Genomic DNA, 19,089 nt, shown 5'->3' on the forward strand with positions numbered 1-19,089 from the left:
TTGTGTTCTCACATTCCACGTCAGGCACATCTCCACTTGGATTTATGGCATACTGAGCTCCACCAGCTCACTCCCTTGGATTTTATTCTACCTTTAATCTATTTTAAAATAAATTAATGTATTTTTAATCTGTTGTACTTAAGCTCCAAGAGCCTTTACTGTAAATTAAACAGGCAGCTGCCCCTTATTAGATGCTTTCTAATTTTGGACCGGGGGAGAAAAAGCAATCCTCCCTCTTTTCTCACAAAACAAATCAAAATTCATTCCACTCCCTATCACAAGCATGAGGCCAAATCTGCTTTTATTTCAGATGAATGGGAAGCTGCTCTTATTGAAGAATGTGAATTTAAATTTATTTTGGACCAAGTAAGCCAGAACATTTCCTCTCCCTCTAATTGACCCGATTTTACCTTTCACTCAAGTTTCACACTGACTTCTGAGAAAACCACACGGAGTTTGACTTTATAACAATTGGGAAAAAAATGTTAAAAATGTTTTCTGTACTCCAGAACTTCCTCAAGTCAAAATACATGAAAATACAGAATGGGCCTAAGTCCTGTATAGACCAAACCGATTCAGAACTTCAACACATTTTCACGGTAAGTAACTTATGGAAAAGATAAATTAAAATAACATACACCATGGTAATTTGCCGATTAACAAATTATCCCAACAGAACAATGCCACAGCCATCAAAATTATTCCAGAACCTACCTGTGCATATTCTTTCTCAATTGCAGCTCTTTTCTGACTGAATGCTCTGAAAGAAGAGTGAAAAAATTCTATTAGAACATTAAGCAAAACACTCCAAATTCAATAATTTAGTCAAAATCCATTAACACAGAGAGCAAAACTCTACAAATTCAATAATTTACTTTAAAAGTAGCTTCTGCTAGGCAGTCTGCAGAGTGAAACAACAACAAAAAAGGGAAATGGTTTGACAAGTGCACATCAGTAGCCCAGCAACGACCTTGTGTGGACTTCACATATGTGATAGCTGAATTTCCAAGTTTTATTGGGCAAACTCAGTTCCCAGGACTACTCGGTTCCCAGGCATAAATAGCATTTTCTTCATGAAAAACTCATCAGCTTTCCAGTGGTACAGCCAAGGGAGGAATTTGGGAGCACACAACAGGATTTGGCTTTATGTATCTAGACAGACTTAATTAATTTTCTTCAGACTTACTTTGATCAGTTATTTTCTTTAAGTTATTGCACTAACTACTCAGCTTAAGGCTACACTAGAGGCACCAAAAAAATCAAATTATATTTAAATTAGTTACACAGTAATTCTGGTGACATCCCAATAAAAAAAACCCCACACCTCAGGAACACCCTCTAATAAAATTAACTCAATAAAAAGGAGCTCTGGACAGGCTCCTTTTATTCCTGTCTACTCCATTTCATCCATGAAGAGTATCCACATGCCACAGGCTCAGCTTCCCCAACGGGATGTAAAACAAAAGTTTAAATGCATCATGATTGCTTAAAATTCTTCCCAGACCAATGGCAGCCCAAAAGATCTGGCCATATTCCAGCTCCAACAGTTAAACTTCTCAAACCTCCCTGGTGTAGCCCAGGTGAGCTCCAAGGGCTGTGTGACTCCCATATGAAACACCTCGATAGGAACAGGTGAAGTTGGCCAAAATGCCTGTGAATGGATTTCCTTTGTAAAGCAATCCAAATATTCCAGATAATATTATAACCCAATTTAAGATCTCCTGTTCCAAAATCCAGTATCCCAGTCAGTTCAGCAAACACCTAGGAACCACAACTTTCCCCTGAAGAGACTCTATCAGAAGTATAGAGAGCTGCACAAAAAACTCTAAGGAATAACTGAAATGTGTTATCAATAGGAAAAGGTAGAAGAAAACAAGCAGCAGTCTTTGGAACGTGAATCTGGGAATATTTTAGGCAAACAAAGTTATTTTCCAGTTCTCAGCTAACTGCATTTCAAAGCCTAGAATAAGGGCTGAGTTACACCAAACCTGGATGTGAAGTTGTGATTCTCACCTGAGCTTTTTTTCACCACCCCATTCAAACCAAATTCCTCTTAAATTAATTGCACAACGACGACTGTGACAAGCAGGAAGCCTGAGACATCCCCAAAAACTTTCTGCATTAGAAGTTTTGCACCAGAGAAGAAAAACAAGAACATCCAACCAGCCCTTGTGTAGGATTACAAAATAACATGGGAATCAGACTGACTCCCAAAACCAACTGAAGTCTTGGAATTGTATCGACCACAAGCTCTGGCAGGAAGAGAATGGATTGCACAGCAGCACCTCCCTATGAAAAATATTTTAGTTTTAGATTTTGTTCTGTATTTTAAATGGGGAAATAGTTGGCAGGATGATGTACCCAATATTTAAATTTGTTTTGGTGAATGAAGAAATTGGCTAAGTACGGAAAGGCCGTCGGGATCAGCCGTCTGCATTCCTTGGAGCCGGTGCTCCCCGCGGCTTTGGGACTGTGCTTCCCTCCCTTGGTCCAACACAAAGCAGCTTTTAACCTTGGGACAGTTTATACAGCAATCCTTCTATGACAACTATGAATGTAATACAAAACATGGTGAAAGAGGAGGTTGAAGTCAGCACATTTCCCAGGAGAAAATTATTTGGAGCAGGGGAAAAGAGAAATCTGACTAATAAATGCATCATAGTTTCTTAACTTGGGCAGTGTGAAAACTTTGATATGTGTATCCAGATTTTAAGTGCACAGCTGGGACAGTCTTAACCTTACTGTCCTTCAGGATGGACTTTTAAATCCATTCATATAAGGAAACATTTGTTTCCATGAAGTAATAACATGTTCTCCAGCTACTGGTAACTTTTTAAGACATGAATTGATGAGTCTGCAAGAAAGCAGGAACATTATTTATTGTTTTTTTAAACTAGGGAGCATTAATATCCACTTTTACATCTTTTTCTCAAAGTAACCATTAACTAAATACAGGAAACACCAGAATTGCATTCCCCAGAAAGCCATCTTAGTTTGCAGACAGTAATTCCTAAATATCTTCTTTATCCTGACAACATTAATGCAATACATTTATTCCCTTCTCCCCATTTTTGCTCAGGCTCTGTGAGACCACGGAATTCTAAGAGAGCACGAGAAAGAAAACTTCTCTTCCTGTCATCCCAACTTTGCTAATGCCACATTTTCTAGTGTTGAGATTTTCTACTGTTGAGTGCAGTGTTTCTCACTGAAAATTCCCACCCCCAAATTTCAACCACTGGTATGTATTCCCATCACTCATATCCCATTAAAGGTAACAGATGCTATGGAATATAGAGGTATCTTTTTATATTCCCATTGTAAAAGAGCATAACAATGTGAATTAAGGAGTCAGGTCAGTGGAGAATCACATTTCATTAAGTTTTCCTACAGGGAAACAGGAGAAACAGATGGGCTTAATTATTTCATGGATGTCCACTTGGGCTGGAAATGTGTAAAGCTCACACCTTCATGAAAAATCAATATAAGAACATTAAAATGTACATTAGTGTTTTATAAGACAATGTCACATCTGCCAATATTTTGCAGTTGTACAAATCTGAAGATCAAAGTCACAGCTTGTACAGAAGAAGGGTAAACCCAGTGACACCCTGAAAACCAGAAAATTAATTAGTCACTGTATAAAAATTTAATTCCATGCAGAGCTATGCAAAAACGTAAACACACACTTCATGTTCAGGGCTCTTGAATAAAAGAAGAGGCTAAATTTGCACCAGTGAATGCATTTCTATTCAAAGGCTGAGAAATTCAACAATGAACCAGGCAAGGCCTGAGTCCCATTTGGAACTATTTCTCATGCAAGATGATGATAATGATCAAAAACCCAAAGTATTAACTGGAAAATTCATACAGCTTACCTGACACCAGCAGTTTGTGTCTGTGGGTTTTTTTGGCTATCAACATTCAGACAAATTGTTTGGAATATTTAATGCAATTTTAAAATCCTTACAATTAACACAAAGCCTCAGAAAACAGATAAACTAGTATCACGCTCCAAACATCCAAAAAACATTAGGCTAAAGAAACACGCCTTTTGACTGCCCTTGACCTGAAATTAATTCACCCCATCAAAAGTTGCTGAAGTAAATCTCCCTAAGAATTGCAGAGCACTTTGCAGCTGGGTTAAACCTGACTCAATCCACCAACACTTGAGAAGATGAATCAGTGAATTTTGAAATACCCAAAAATCTCCAGCTTCCCAGAAAGTAGATCAAGGATAATTCCTGACAGCTAGAACACATGTCAGTGGAAAATTATGACATTACAACTTGTGCTTATAATGTACAGTGAGAGCACACACACATTCAGTGTGCAATCATGTCCAAAATAATACTATCCTGTTTTTTTTTAGTATACACTCACTCCAAAATTTTCCATTAAAAACATGAGAAGAGAGAAAAGAGAGAAGAGAGAAAAGAGAGAGGAGAGAAAAGAGAGAGAAGAGAGAGAAGAGAAAAGAGAGAAGAGAGAGAAGAGAGAGAAGAGAGAGAAGAGAGAGAAGAGAGAGAAGAGAGAGAAGAGAGAGAAGAGAGAGAAGAGAGAGAAGAGAGAGAAGAGAGAGAAGAGAGAGAAGAGAGAGAAGAGAGAGAAGAGAGAGAAGAGAGAGAAGAGAGAAGAGAGAAGAAGCTGGTTTGGCCCAGTGACAAAAACCACTCTATCAGCCTTAATCAACCCCAAATATTGTTGAATTTATTTGTATTTATTCTTTCTTGAGCTCCTTTTAAACCATCACAGACTTTAAATGATTTTGAATGATTTTTAGTAAGGCAGAGAGAATAAATAAGCATACTGCATTACTGCTGGGAAGATAAAGATGATACTTAGGAATTACTGTCCACAAACCACTCCTTACCAATCTCTTTAACAGTGAAGACATGCAGTGAAGTGCTTCTGTCCAGGATGGCATTCAAATTCCAGCCTGGAGTCCCAGCCTGACCTGCTGGAATGCCTCTAAACTTGGCATTTGCCTTTGTTGACCTTCCAGAGTCTTCCTGACAGCTCCTGTCATCCTGGACACAGCCCTGCCTCCAGCCTATCAATGTTCTCCCCCACTTTAACAGGCTCCTTCAGCTTGCCAAAAGCTCCATCCCACCAGCCAGGCTGTGACTGAAGTCATGGAGCAGCACTGATCCATTGACCTCTGAGAGATCCCAGCTGCACTTGGCACTGCACCCCAACACTTAGATTTGGGAAGTCCAGCCAATTTTCCACCCAGCTATCAGTCCATGTGTTCCTAGCATGGCTGAAAAGGTGCTACAGGACTGTGTCAAAGGTCTCACTGAACAACACATGCACTGCCAGCTTTCCTAAAAGGCAGTCAAGCACCTTTTGCCCTTGGGAGCCATGCTGGCTGCTCCAAATCACCTTTGTGCCCCTTCAAGGAACGGAAAAGAAGCCTCAAAAATGGTTTCCAGGAGGTTTTGAGGTGTAATTTCCCCATGAATGAAGGTAAAGATGAGCAGCTGCTGTTCCCCAGCAGCTGTGGTCTTTGAAAAAGTCTCCAGCACCTGCCTTTCCGCAGTCACCAGGAAGCTCTCCCGACTGCCACGACCTTTCCAAGGTGACAGGGAACTGTCCCACTGCACCTCTGGAGTCCCAGTAAGCTCCAAGTCCTGCAGCTGCACCTGCCCTGTCCAGTGCCATTGGACAGGCCACAGCTGGGCTTGGCAGGGATGGAGTTAATTTTCTGCGCAGTGCTGGGATGGGGCTGTGCCTGGGATTTGTGCTGAGAACACAAAGTTCCGCGCACAGATAACTCAGGGATGTTCCCGTTACTGCTGAGCACTGCTTGCACAGCTCAAAGCCTTCCCTGCTCCTCACACCACTGAATGGGCTGGGCTGGGAGGGACCTTAATAATAATCTTGTTCCAGCCCCTGCCATGGGCAGAGACACCTTCCACTATCCCAGGTTGTTCCAAGCCCTGTCCAGCCTGGCCTTGGACACTTCCAGGGATCCAGGGGCAGCCACAGCTGCTCCAGGCAAACTCTTCACATTAGTGTGTAAGAAACTGGGAGAGGACCCAGTCAGGACAGCTGACCCCAAGTGACCCCAGACCACACAGCATTGTGCTCAGCAATAAAAGCTGGGGAAAGAAAAAGGAAGAAGGGATGTTCAAAATGATGGCATTTATCTTGCCAACTCATAGATTCATTAATGATGGGAAAAACCCTCAAGGGATCATCGAGTCCAAGCTGTGCCCAATCCTCACCCCATCCCCAGCCCAGAGCACTGAGTGCCACCTCCAGCCCTTCCTTGGACACCTCCAGGGATGGGGACTCCAAACCTCTCTGGGCAGCCCCTGCCAATGCTTGACAGTCATCTCCATGAGGAAATTCCTGCTGATGTTTAACCTGAACCTCCCCTGGCCCAGCCTGAGGCTGTTCCCTCTCCTCCTGTCCCTGTTCCCTGGGAGCAGAGCCTGACCCCCCCTGGCTGTCCCCTCCTGTCAGGGAATTGTGCACAGCCAGAAATTCCCCCTGAGCCTCCTTTTCTCCAGGCTGAGCCCCTTTCCCAGCTCCCTCAGCCTCTCCTGGGGCTCCAGCCCCTTCCTCAGACCACAACACTGAATTAAAACATCCTTTGGAATGCCAGCTTCCATTACAGAATCCAAAGGGGAGCAGTCCTGAAATACTTGGGAGGAGGGAATGGGCCAAAATGTTTTGCCCCCCCTTGAAGGAAAGCAGGTTTTCTTAAGGAATGACAGCATCCTTGTTTGTTTTAATTCAGTACTTTTATGTGGATGCCTCCTCCCACTTTTCCCCAGCAACATGAAAAATGCACTATAATGAATCAATACAGTACAACTAAACAACTGCTGTTACCTGGTTTTTAATTTAAGGACAGGTGTGTCACTGTCAAACAAAGGCAAAACTGAATCCCAAATACTCCAGCCAACATAAATCATCTCCATGGCTCTGTTCAGGGCAAGGGTTAGCAATAAATGCTGAGATAAGATAACACAGCAGCAGCTGCATGGCTAATGAGGAACTCCAGGAACATCCATGTATGCAGGGACACACTGCATTAATATTCCCTCCCCGTGTCCAGCAGAGACAAAGACAACATACCTGGAGCAATAATGAATCTACAGGAATTATTCAGCATGACAAGACTCTCAAACACTGCATGCAATAAGCTCCTCTTCGTGCTTTTTCTCTTTACTAAACAGAATTACCACTACAGAAATGTTTTAGAAGATTTGCATAAAATTCTGAGCATCTGAAGGGTAAATTATTTCTCAGAACACCACTGTTTCTGAAGTTATCTGTACACAGGCTGCAGAAAGCATGGCAGTGCAACTACCAGGTTATTAAAGACTGGAATACACTTCACAGAATCCTAGTGGTTACGGTCAGAGAGGACTTTATAGAACATCCCATTCCCCACCCCCTGCCACGGGCATGGACACCTTCCACAATGCCAGGTTGCTCCAAGCCCCAGTGTCCAACCTGGACTCTTCCAGGGATCCAGAGACAGCCACAGCTTCTCTGGGAAACAGTGCCAAGGCCTCCCCACCCTCACAGGGAACAATTCCTCTTAATACCCTTCCTGCTGATATGTAATCTAAACCTACTCTCTTTTTAGTCCAAATCCATTCCCCTTGTCCACCTTGTCACAAAGTACCCAAGACTCCAAATTCAGATTTTTGTAGACTGACTTTCCCTTTTCCCAGCAAAACTCCTCCAACATTGATCGCTGAACACCACTAATAATATTTATAATTTATATATGAAAAATTTCACCTCAGACAAAGCATGGCAACTGAAGTTTCACCTTAATTACATCATGTAAAAGAATTAACTCCTTGATTGCAGTACTCTCCGTACTGTCAGACCACCACAAAACCATCAGCAAAGACACCTCACCAGGGAATCCAGATGCCTCCAATCACTTTCTGGCTAACTGTATTGAATTTCAACATCCCCAAATTTCAGTAAAACCAGTTCTGACTCTAAGAGTTGATCTCATGCCTTTGCTCTTGCAAAAAGACAACTGAAGAAATTAAGAAATTGCAAGGTAGGAGAAAATCGCTTGCATTTCATTTAAGACCAGAGTCTCCACTTGCACAGAATATTTTAGGTTCCTTTTCAGCCACTTCAAGAAAAAAATCACCAGAGGTCAAATTACAGCAAATCACAACCTTTATGCTTTGTTTTAAAAGTAACAAACTCTCTTTTGTTCAATGGTTTTATATCATCTGAATGAAACAGATCCCTTCCTAGAAAGATGACTGTTTTATATGCATGCTGTCACCTGCCAGGTTTATGTTATTGCTTAGAAATAGGCAGTTCAGCAGCATTTTTATCAAGGAGCAAAAGTTCCATGTCAGGTTTGAATAATATCAGCACTGCCACTATTGCCTTTCCTGTAGTAGACTTTGCACCACCTATTAAATAAACTCCACAAGAAGTTACTGTACCTAACGGTGTTTAACAGCACTGTTCAAACACCGTTTTGCTGCTTGGATTTTGGCTTTATTTGCCTGGTCTCCAGTTAAACTTGCTACCTCCCACATTACATCACATCCATGCCCTTCAGCACAGACACACATACACATGTGGAATTCTTCCCCCAGCTCTTGTAGAAATACATTCATCAGCATCAGAGCATTACCTCGGCTCTTCTTTCCAAATTACATGCTAAGGTTTTCCTAGACATCAGGAAAGGGAAAGATTTCCCCAGAAAAGGTTGAGTGGGGGAAATGAAACTGCTGAGAACTTCAGACCCTTCCCTAGCGCCCATCACTAGGCTGCCTCAGAAAATGTCTTGCTGCTTCCATTCCTGGAGCATCCCTCCTTGCACTCTTTGTGTCCCTGACCAGCTGCAGGTGTCACTGATGCTGTCCTTGAGCAGCCAAGCAAAGCTTCCATACTCCTCCCTCATGGCCCACACACCTCACATGCTCTCCCTGCTCTGCCATGAGGGGCTTCTGCTGAAATTCCTGATCTTCCCACACAACAGGATGGGCTGCTCCTCAGCTCTCTGGACGTCTCCCTTAGGAAAACTAAGCTGAACCCATCACTCCTGGCTGTTTCTCAGGAGACGCTGCCCACCAGCTGCGTGAAGGAGCTCTCATGACGGTGCATCTCCAGGTCCTGAAGGCAATCTGTGGTCACAGAAGCCCAAGCCACCACCAGTCTGGACAGGATTCCGAACACCAGCCTCCCCTCCCACGGCAAGTGCGGGCAATGAGCAGTTCTCACACCACAAACATCCCAACGCCGTGCGAACGTGGCCTCCAGGCCAAGATTTTTAACAAGAACGTTGCTGGGCAGGCCAAGGTCCCACCAACTGTGAAAGCATATGAGGCAGCAGAACAAACCCAAAACCACCCTGGTGAGGTCACCCACAGCCTGAATTTTTGTCCACAAAGAAGTTCTCTGACCCAGCATGAGAAACCAGTGACATTTCCTGCGTGTGGATTCACTTGAGGTCTGCCTGATCTCAGCAGACGTGTGAAGGGCATCTTTACAACTCGTGAAGCACAAATATTTGTAACATCAGGAAACTCTTGGCTTGCTGAGTCAAGGAATTGAGCTCTCCTTCCTGCAGCTCACTGGCAAGTCAGCCCTGACTTTCTGCTTACCTCAGTGCACTGCTCCAGTTCTCTGGCAAGCACAAAAGAAATAAAAAAGTGGCTTTTTTAAAACTTGACTTTAATGTACATACGCTGTACTGTCTCCTCTTTAGTCTTAAAATAGCTCTTCCGAACAGAGCTTCATAAATTCCTGCAGAAAGGGAGTAACAGGCAGTTCAAACATCCTGTACCACAGCAGAGCTCTTCTCTCTTCTACAAATTCCCTTCTACAACGCATCTCACGATTTTCTAACAGTTTTTCCCCGAGCAAACAGGAGCTACGATATCCGCCCCATCCCTTTAAAAGCCAAGCACACAGTAATCCCTTGTTGATTCAGCTACTACAGAACATTTTACCACCCTGAGGAGCCCTGCTCCCTCCTTCCGCTACACAGAGGATTTACAGTAACTCACAACTGCACTGGATTCTCTATCTCTGCCCTGCAATTAGAAGCCTGCTCATCTCACACCTCAAATTAATCACCTCCGACAGCTTTGCTGCCATTTGTCCTTTGGAATGTTTACCCTTTAAATCTTCACTTATCCTCAACTAAGATAGAAGTACACGGAAAGAAAATTCTCCTGAAAGTAAACAGAGGTATTAAAGATGAAAATATTTCAACCAATATTTCAGTGTATCAGGATATAGCAAGCTATATAACCAAGGAATCAAAGTTGGGCATAGTATCTTTGTGACAAAAGCAATCTCCTGCCTGTCCTGCCAGCATCCAACTACACTTGTTTTTACTCCAGTTTTCACACACAATTTTCAGTATCTGGATCATCCTCCTGCCATCCCCTCAAGCAACTGTTCTAGCCCCACTCAACTCGAAGGAGTAATAACTCTGCCTTCCATGCCCACAGAGAGCAGATACATGAGCTCCTGCTTTGAAAAACAAAAGCCAGAAAGTCTTAACTTTGAACGTCTTGACTTCTTCACAAGTTCTCACGCACAGAATGGCTCAGGTGGGAAAAGACCTTGATGATCATCACGAGCAAACACGAATTATTTCCCACTGCTACAAAATGTCCATTCCAAAAAAACCCATTTGGATTTCCAAGAGAGTGGTGCTTACTCACAGTAGTTTAACTGATGCTCTTCAGACCTGAAACTTCCCCACACAAAGTGTTATAAAGGCACAGTTTTTAGCAGGACATTTAGAGGTCAATCACAACTGGCACAGGCCAGTTTTAATTGTTCTTTACAACATATAGGACATATTAGAACATACGTAACATATCTTGGCAATGTTTCTAACTGAAGCTTTTTCATGCTAAAATTTGATTTAAACGAAAAATATTGACACACATGCAAAACGCTTGGTGTGAAAGTACCCACAAGCAAACTAGGCCTTAAACAGGAGATAGTTGTGATTTTTATCAGCACAAGCTCCCAATTAATGAGACTAATGAGAATTCTCCTTTATAAATCTATCAAAACCAACAAAGCAGTTTTTCCCCAAATGCATTTTTGGGCTATGATTTTATTAATAATTTTAAATGTTTTAATCCACACAACCTATGATAAACCATGAAATATCTTTTACCTTGTGCCTGAACAGTGCCCCTGTAGCAATGCTAAGAGAAAAAAAATTCCAGACAACATTCACTAGCGAGCAATGTACTCCCCATAAATCACATTACTGTACGGTTTGGGATTAGGATGAGTTGCCACTAGCAACAGACCCAAAAAAAAAAATCAATTCTGTCACTATATATAGAGAATTCTTGCAACCTCAAACGTAGCCAATGTTTTCAGCAATTTGTCTCAGAGAAGTATTAGCAGTCCAGCATGTGATCAGAGGAACATGACACCCAGACACAAAACAATGCTAAAACAATAGTTTTCCCTTCAGTAGAATAAAAAAAAGAAAACAAAAAAGAACCGCCAGAAAGCTGCTGGTGAGTGTGAGCATTTCATTCACCCTTTTCAAAATAAAAGCGTGCCCTCTTTATAGCATTAACATTCACAACAAATACAAGGATTGGTTTCAGAGCTTAAGCGTACTTAAAATGATCACTAATGAGTTTTTGTTTATAAATGGGAAACTAAGCAAACATTAAGGAGAGATACAATTTACACAAATACAAGGGTACATTTCGATAGCTTCCCCAAACCTGATTCATCATATCCAAGGCATTTCCCTTTCAGAAAAAAAAAAAAAAAAGCAGCCTAGGATGTTGTAAATCAGACTGTCTACCAAGAGCTTTTAGAAAACAGGAATATGAGGAGTTTCTTTGATCCCTATTTGCTTAACAGCAAGAAGCCGAGACACATTTCATCATTCATGCTTCTTATTTCATCCTGGATCTGCAAAAGGTTTTGTACTAGGCAACAACCACCTTGGAGCTCTTACTTTACTCATCTGTCACATTTTAGGAATCTTGACAGTGCCACCCAGGTTTATTACAAAGACTTCTCTCCTTTCTTTTCCTACAGTCTTAATACAAGCACTTCAATTTTAAATGATGCCCTTCACAAGGTTTCATTGTCACTAACACTGATGTAAGTCAAATTCTGTATTTTAATGGATTCTACAGGTTGTAATAATTTCTATAATGGGTTTTTTCCTCAAAGGACAATCACCCTGTTTTAGAAGAGTACAGTAGATGTACTGCTATTTTTTAAGTCAGTAAAAGGTAACAGCTCACTGAAAACATGTGGCACGATTTCTAAAATCTATCTGTAGTTGTATGTCAGAATCACAGAATCATTTAAGTTGGAGAAGACCTCTGAGATCATCGAGTCCAAGTTTTGACTGATCACTACCTTGGCACCACCAAGTGCCATATCCAGTCATTCCCTGAACACGAATATTCCTTATAAACTTTTTCCCAAAAGGAGACATTTCAGTCTATTGCCAACCAAAAAAAACATATGGAAAAGGTATCTGAAAGGGGTCAAGTCATCCTGTCTTCTTGCCACTGACAAGAATACTGATCTTGCTTACTACCTGCAGCACCATCACCTGCTCCAAGCACATATGGAGTATAATACAGTTAAAACCATTTTTCCTGAGCTCCAGTAAAACCAGAACAGGGCTGTTAATAAAGGTTTGTTATAGAATCACAGACTCGCAGTGTGGTTTGGGTGGGAAGGGACTTGAAAGATCAGTAGTCCCACCCCATGCCATGGGCAGGGACACCTTCCACTATCCCAGGTTGTTCCAAGCCCTGTCCCACTTGGCCTTGGACACTTCCAGGGATCCAGGGGCAGCCACAGCTTCTCAGAGAACCTGTGCCAGGACCTTCCCACCCTCACAGAGAAGAACTTGCCTCCCAAAACCCAACCAGCCCTGCTCTTTAGCAGTCTGAAGTCATGCCCCTTGTCCTGGCATTCCATGCCCTTGTCTCAAGTCTCTCTCCATCTTTCTTAGGGGCTCATTTCAAGTCCTGGAAGGGGCAATTAGGTCATCTCAAGGCTTCCCTTTTCAGGCTGAACAATCCCAATTCTCCCAGCCTTTTTTGTCGGCTGCCTCTGGGCTGCCAGTTCAGCAGCACAGCTGGGTGCAGAGAAGGCAAAAGGCATTTCAAACATCCAGCGAGCTGTGTCAACAAAAGGGCCCAGCCCTCCTCTAGCACAGTATTGAGCTAACCTGCTAAATTTAGAACCAAAAAAAATCTCAACTACGACGGACAAACTCCTCCAGCAGAGAGATCCGTTTGCTCCCTGAGAGTTAAGAAGTGTTTGGATGCGTGGAGAGATGAGGTCCTGGTTCTGAACCGGACAACAGCTCTGCACTGCACCTCCACCAGAAGGACTTGGCAGGCAGTGAGCAGAGAACATCAAAGCACCCCCACCAACTCAAAGGAACTTCTCAGGGCAGATCAAAGCTCGAGGCACTTCACAACCCGGGCCTGGGGTGCTCCAAACACCACCCCAAACTCAGGAACAAAGAGCGCTGTGACGGCCGCATTCCTGAGGCACAGCAGAGCCCTGCAGGAACAGCAAACCTTGGCTGCAGGACACACAAGTCACAAGTCCAAGTCTCCCCAGGAAATCAGGAATAATAACACAGCCACGCTCGGTACCTTCGCTCCTCTTTGCTAGGATGAAGAGAACAGCCTCTTACTGAAAGAAGAGGGAGCACACAGGAAGCACGTGCAGACAAGGAATTAAAGGACATTTTTATCAGTGGCACATTAGTGGATGTCCAAAGTCTTTATGCGGGTTTTTTAAACTCTTTTTTGAGTACCAAAAATGCCCAGCAGACAGAGGATTCAACTCCTCTGGCATTAGGGATCAAGTTCAGCCACGTTTCACCAACAAAAGGCAGACTGCAACACCAACTTCAACCACTGTCTGGATGCTACAGTCAAAATTCTGCGTATTTCCAAATGAAAAACTCTTCTAATCACAAAGATTACGTTCACCTCCTCAGCAGAAAAGCCTAAGCTTCAAATGCTTAGAAAAGCTAGAATATAGGGCCTTCATTGTTTTCTATGCAGCTGATTAGCTCATAGCAATTAACTACAATCTGCTTTCACATCAGTTAATACAAATATGGATGAACAATGTCTAGAAAAAGTTTGTTTGCATTTTTAACCTAAAATGAACAGAATGCACATCATTCACAAGCTCTGCATATGTTAAGCCAAATCAGAAGGTTTTAGGCAGATGCTCCCCTGAAAGCCTGTACATCACAGGAGGAAAAAAAATGAGATTCCCAAAGGGAACTAGAGCACTTTCCAAGCTTTCCCAAGTCCTCCCAAGTCTGCCACTATTTATAGTGATTCGAGAGACTCAACACCTCCCACACTGTTACAATTCCAAGCTTTTGCTTTGATTTGAAACACACAGAAAAGAGTTAAGAAGAAGGTACAAACCAGTCTTCCTGCAACTGCAGAAATTACTTTTCTCTCATCTCTTTTCTGTTACTGGGTGGAAATGTGGGATACAAGGAACAGCTACAACTCCCACGAACAATCCCAAAGACACTAGTTGTACAAGTACCCCAAAAATACTAATGCTTCCTACACAGAGAACTGATGTTCTCTCAACTGCAAAGAGAAGACGAGATTGCTCAGAGATCCAGAGGAAACCAAACCATGAGCCTTGAATCTTTTGCTCCCAAATTCCCACATTTTAGAGAGAGAGCATCAGTATCCGGAACAACCCCCCAAGAGACGCATAGAGTCCCCATTGTGGAGGTTTTCAAGATACAGATGTAACTTCATCCAGGTTCCCTTCGCCTTGTAGGGTTGGATGGGAGGGTCTTTCAAGGTGTGCCCTGGAGGCAAATCTACTTTTAAAGAGCATCTTGGTATTGTTGGTACAGTGAAGTACCTTAAGTTTACCACCATAAACCAATGCCACAGGAGCTGGATCAATAAAGTTACTGAAATTCAAAGGTTTGGGCTTTGCTGTGACTTGTGACAAAAAATACCAAAACACCCTTGTGATGGTCCTCTCTTAATCTCACCAAATCACAAAACCATGGAATGGTTATGGCTAGAAGTGACCTCTGGAGGCTCCCCCAGACCAACTCCCCAGCCAAAGGTTCACCCAAAGCAGTTTTGAATAAGCCCAGAGATGGAGACTGCAGAACCTCTCTGAGCAGCCTCCTCCATGTGCTCTGTCACCTCACAGTAGGTTTTTTTCCTCATATTCAAGGGGAACTTCCTGCATTCCAGTTTGTGCCCATTTCCCCTTGTCCTGTCACTGGAAAGAGTCTGGCCCCATCCTCTTGGCACCTGGCCTGCAAATATTTGTATGCATTGGTAAGATCCTCTCTCAGCTGCCTGTTCTCGAGGCTGAACAGCCCAGTTCCATCAACCTTTCCCCATAAGTGAGGTGCTCCCATCCCGCTGGATCCTCTCCAGTCGTTCCCTGTCCCATCTCTCTTCACACAACTCCAGCTGAATAGAGTTGAGAAGAACAGAAGAAGAATGAGAAGACAAAGAGGAAATTCAAAAGCAGGACCTCTTTCTTAGCTAGGTGTTACTAGGCAGTGATATGTACTTGTCCTCTTACTCAGCCAGCTCAGATCACAGAGAGATAATTAGAAACAATCACACAAGATCAATTAACATTAAAGAAAACTTCATAAACAACAAGCACATTAAAATAACATGGGAAGCCACTGCCATCTATGCCCTTTCTCACCAGTGGCAACACAGCTGAAAATGAGCAAAGTACATTTAGAGACAACACAGGCTAAAACCAGGCTGGGAACACACCAGGACTATAAAAAGCAGCTGCTAGAAATGAAGACACCGTAACACTGCCTGTTACTGCTTTTCTGAATATTCTTTTAAATTCACATGGCAATCTAGCCTGTCTTTTCTGCCTCTGCCTAGCTTCAGGATGAGAATGATTTTCAGGTCAAACATTAACAGAAATTCAGCAGCGTAACACATGGCAATGTTTCAAGACAGAAATTCGCAATTATGTCAAGAGATTACAACTATTTTACTCCCTGCTGAAAGACTGAAAAATAGGGGTCAATTTTATTTCATTTTTCAAGAACCTCAGCCCCTCATCTCTGTCACTCTCAAACCCTGAAATAAAAGTAATTCCACCTTTTATACAGTTAAGTGAATTCTCAGACTTCCAGTTTGCAGACGACGCCAAGCTAAGCAGTGCAGTTGACACAACAGAAGGACAGGGCTATCCAGAGGGTAGGATTAAATAGGATATTGGGAAGGAATTGTTCCCTGGGAGGGTGGGGAGGCCCTGGCACAGATTCCCAGAGAAGCTGTGGCTGCCCCTGGATCCCTGGAAGTGTCCAAGGCCAGGCTGGATGGGGCTTGGAGCAACCTGGGATGGTGGGAGGTGTCCCTGCCGTGGCAGGGGGTGGCACTGGATGAGTTTTAACATCCCCCTCCCCCCCAAAACCATTCTACAAATATATGATTCATTCTTACATGCAAAGATTTTTAAAGGCACTTCTGATCTGAGCTCATCTCAGAGTATCATACCCTCAAGAAAAATTGTGGCTTGCTCAGTTTTTTTGCCTCCTCCTCCTCCATTTTTTTTTCCTTCAAAAATGAAACAGAACACAGCAGAGCCCTCTCAAATAATCTTATTTATGCTCAGGATTGTACGCATTTAAACATGGCCTTAAGTGCCAACATTTTCCCCACTAACACTGGCTTGCATCTGGCTAGAAATAAATATACTTAGTGGCTTTACCACCATAAATCTTCGAAAGTCTTCTGCATGGCTGAGCTCTGCTCATAAAATTAGACAGCAGTGCGTTTTGTCTGTCTCATTAAAAGGATGTTTGGTGGAGCTGGCGCAGGAGGAGAGAGGAGTGTGTGAACAACCTTCTCAGAGCCACTGGGGATTGGCCCAAACTGTTCTCACAGTGGCACAAAGAAAGGATCGCTTAAAATAACTCCAAAGGCTCTTAGAAGGAACGTCTCCGAAGGTTATGAATAATTTTAAAAGTCTGAGAATGGAATCTCAATGCTTACAGTAGCACACAGGGAAAAAATAGCTAGATTTCAATAGATTTTTTCTTTAGTTACTCTCTTTCCTCAAGTTTCAATCGGAAATATTACATTTGCTTCCTAAATAAACACAACCCAAGACTTACAACCATTAATTCAATACTTTCCCTCTCTTTCCTCAAGTTTTAATTGGAAATATTGCATTTACTCCATAAATAAACACAACCCAACACTTACAAGCTTACAGTCAATAACAAGCCCCCAAGTTAATATATTCTTACCATGCATTTTCAAAAAATGTTATTAAAATTTTAAAACCTACTATAAAAACCAGTCAGAAAAGCACCACATTGAGCCATTATAAACCAGTTTACACCGCAAACATTTGACCAGAGCAACTCGGGTTTGATAAGGTTTTAGCCTTTTTTCAAATGCCAGTTTTTAAAAGTGTAAATGCAGAACACTTTTTCTGTGTCCTTTCATATGCAGAAAGCAATCAACATGATTAAACAAGGTCATTGATTTTACTGAGGAAAAAAAAATAAAATTAAAATCAGATGCATATTCATCAGAAAACCAAAATCACGACATGTAAGATAAGATATTAGGTGGGTCAAAAGTTCACTGGAAGCAGGAGAGGCTGATCCCAAGGACCAGCTGGGAATGACAAGTAAGGACACCAAGTTCTCTGCAACCAAGATAACCACAGTACTTGGGCACCTTTTCTGGGAAAAAATGGGATTTGATAATCCCATTCCCATCGTTTTTCAGGATGCTAGCACTGAAAAGGCAAAAGGTTTCTGAGGTTTCCTGATGGGATATTGGCAAAGGCAGCAAAACGTGCAAAATAAACCTTTTGGTACCAAAGGGTCAGACACTGAACAGGCTCCCCAGGGATTGGAGACAGCACCAATCCTGACTTCAAGAACCTTTGGACAACGCTCTCAGGCACAGGGGAGGTTTTGGGGTGTTTGCAGGGCCTGGAGTTGCACTGGATGATCCTAATGGGCCCATTCCATCAGGATATTCCATGACTCTGTGACAACACGCCACCATAGGAAATCAGGCTAGGCCACACTGGTTGTGCCTGGAATGGGAAGAATGTTCTTCCTCTTTCCAGCACAGCTTATCATGACGTTTCTGGGATGTCCCCAACACCCTCCATTCCCCTTTACACACAGGGGTTTCAAGGAGCTGGGATGAAAAGCCTTGAGGGAAAGCCTTCACCACAGAGGTGATGCGATGAAGAAGAATAAAAACCCAAGAAACACCTTGAGTTTGAACAAGTGGATCAAAGGAAGTGCTTTTTGTTCCTTCAGAACTACCCTGAGCCATATATTTTAACATACATTGCAATTGTCCCCACAAAAATCTGTACCAAAGGCAACTCTACAGGACTTCATGGCAGCTGCTGGTTTCCCAGAGCTCTGCCAAGTAACATTGTGGTGAAAAACAAGAGTTAAGTCCAGGAAAAGCCATGCTCGGATAAAATTCAGGGGGGAAAAAAAATAAAATCAAACCCACACGACTTTCTGCAAACTAAAGACTTCGTTCTTAAAAACGGGGCATGAGTCAAAAGTGAAAATGCAACTTTTGGCAAGGAGTTGTACTCAGAATCTAAATCCTCTTATTATGTCTTGGAAGACAAACTCACACTAAAGCCACAGCTTAACAGAACAAGCCCAGGTTCTCCTGAAAGTCTTTAAAAATCAGACTTCCAGAGCATGTGTTGGGATTGCTCTGAGAAAAAAAAGCTCATTCAAACGCAAACCTCAGAGAAAAAGAACGGGGAAAAGAAGAGTTTTCATTCTGATGTGAGAGATGGTTTCTTGGGCGTTTTTTACGCTATTAGTTCTGCTGTGAAAAAGCAAACAAAAAAATATCATCTTTTGATTATTTAATTTCCATCAGTTGAAAGGTACTCAGAAATACTAAAACAGGAGATCCATTAATTTTTGTTTGTCAGGGATAAAAAAAAAAGAAGGAATGTGGTCCTCTTCTCAATTCCACTGTGCCAAGACAGGCCTGAATCATTACACTGTGGCCATGTTTATACTGAAACTCTTCTTTTTTTTGCTCAGAACTTGGATTTCCACAC

General features: G+C 42.5%; 1 protein-coding gene across 2 annotated transcripts in view; it reads right to left on the reverse strand.

Moving 5' to 3' along the window:
- FCHSD2 (FCH and double SH3 domains 2) overlaps positions 1 to 19,089 on the reverse strand; it is a 121,938-nt gene that overhangs the window by 94,607 nt on the left and 8,242 nt on the right. For both annotated transcript variants that reach the window (XM_088051948.1, XM_005524085.3), the window contains exon 3: positions 715 to 760. In XM_088051948.1, the coding sequence (XP_087908074.1) occupies positions 715 to 760 (46 nt within the window). The remainder of the gene's footprint in view (positions 1 to 714; positions 761 to 19,089) is intronic.

This window comes from Pseudopodoces humilis, chromosome 2 (assembly GCF_049639895.1).
Source record: "Pseudopodoces humilis isolate 2021_Gansu_Grassland_sample_001 chromosome 2, ASM4963989v1, whole genome shotgun sequence".
Lineage (NCBI taxonomy): Eukaryota > Metazoa > Chordata > Aves > Passeriformes > Paridae > Pseudopodoces > Pseudopodoces humilis.